Source organism: Elephantulus edwardii, unplaced genomic scaffold, assembly GCF_000299155.1.
Source record: "Elephantulus edwardii isolate Elephantulus edwardi_28Jun2011 unplaced genomic scaffold, EleEdw1.0 scaffold00088, whole genome shotgun sequence".
NCBI classification, from domain to species: Eukaryota; Metazoa; Chordata; class Mammalia; order Macroscelidea; family Macroscelididae; genus Elephantulus; species Elephantulus edwardii.
In genome coordinates, this window is record NW_006399838.1 from 7806893 (window position 1) to 7808130 (window position 1238).

The 1238-nt window shown below is 70.0% G+C and overlaps 1 protein-coding gene across 1 annotated transcript in view; it reads left to right on the forward strand.

Annotated features, from left to right (window-relative positions):
• The first annotated feature begins 381 nt into the window (after positions 1-381).
• Positions 382-1238, forward strand: part of PHC3 (polyhomeotic homolog 3 (Drosophila)) — an 80047-nt gene continuing 79190 nt past the window's right edge. The window contains exon 1 of the mRNA XM_006890363.1: positions 382-402. Within this exon, the coding sequence (XP_006890425.1) occupies positions 389-402 (14 nt within the window). The 5' untranslated portion in view covers positions 382-388. The remainder of the gene's footprint in view (positions 403-1238) is intronic.

Sequence of the window (1238 nt, forward strand, 5' to 3'; positions counted from 1 at the left end):
GAGAACTCTGTGTTCAACCCTCGAGTCATATTTGCATATTTTGGAGGTTCTCCAAATTTTTAATTATTTTTTTGCATTTTTTTTTTAATATAACAGTCTTAGCAGAACTTCTTTGTTACAGACCCCTCCCCACCAGGAAGGAGATGCAAGGCACAGGAAAGCAAGGACTTGCAGCGGAGACACTGTAGCACCCAGGTCAGGGAAGCGCGGTCTCTCTGCAGAGCCAGGCAGCCCGGGGGTGGGCGGGGCGAGTGGGCGGGGCGAGGCGGGCGACGTGAGCCAACGTGACCTCGGACGCCCCACGTGACCGCACGGCGCGCCGACCCCGCCCCTCCGGCGGCGCTGCCGGGGCGCATGCGCAGCCCGTGTTAGTGATGGAGGAGAGAAGATGGCGGAAGCGGAGTGAGTGACTGGCTGGTGGCTGATGTCGCAGCCGCGGGGCGAGTGGGGCCGACGACACGTCCTTCCCGGGGCGATCTCGGAGCCCCTGCGCGGGAAGCAGGGGAAAGGGCAGCCCGATTCCTCGCGGGGCGGCGCCCGCCTGGCTCGGGGGTGTGTGTGGGGGAGGCGGAGGCATCCGTGAGGGCGCCGTGGACCCTGCAGGCGGGAGCGCCCCTTCCGCTGTCGGATCCCGGGTGGGGAGCCCCTGCGGGCACGATCGGGCCGGGGGCCCGGGTCGGGGGGCGTGGGGGGCGGCGCGCGCCGGTGGGCGCTGTCATCCCCGCTCGGGGGCCCGGCCGGGGCACCGGGCCGTCCTGATCGCGGTGGGCGGGCGCCGCCAGGCCTCCTGGACGCTGCCCACTCTCCGCCCCGGAGCCGGCCAGCCCCTCGGCGGCCTCCGTCCCTCGGCGGCCTCCCTCCCTCGGCGGCCGGAGAACCCGAGGCGCGGGGTTCCGGGCTGCCTCCCCCGGGAGGCGTGGAGAAGGGGGCCCCGCGCGGGTCCGGGAGCGGCTGGACTGCTGGGGCCTGGCCAGGCGGAAACCCTCCTGGAGCCCGATCCTTCCCCGGGGCTTGGAGCTCCCTAGAACCAGGATCTTCCCGGGGCTTGGAGCTGCAGGGTCTCTGCCTCCTGGAACCCAGATCCTTCCCCGGGGCTTGGAGCTGCAGGGTCTCTGCCTCCTGGAACCCAGATCCTTCCCCGGGGCTTGAGCCGCGGGGTCGTCTTCTCCCGGGAACTCAGATCCTTCCCCGGGGCTTGGAGCTGCGGGGTCTCCGTCTCCTGGAGCCCGATCCTTCCC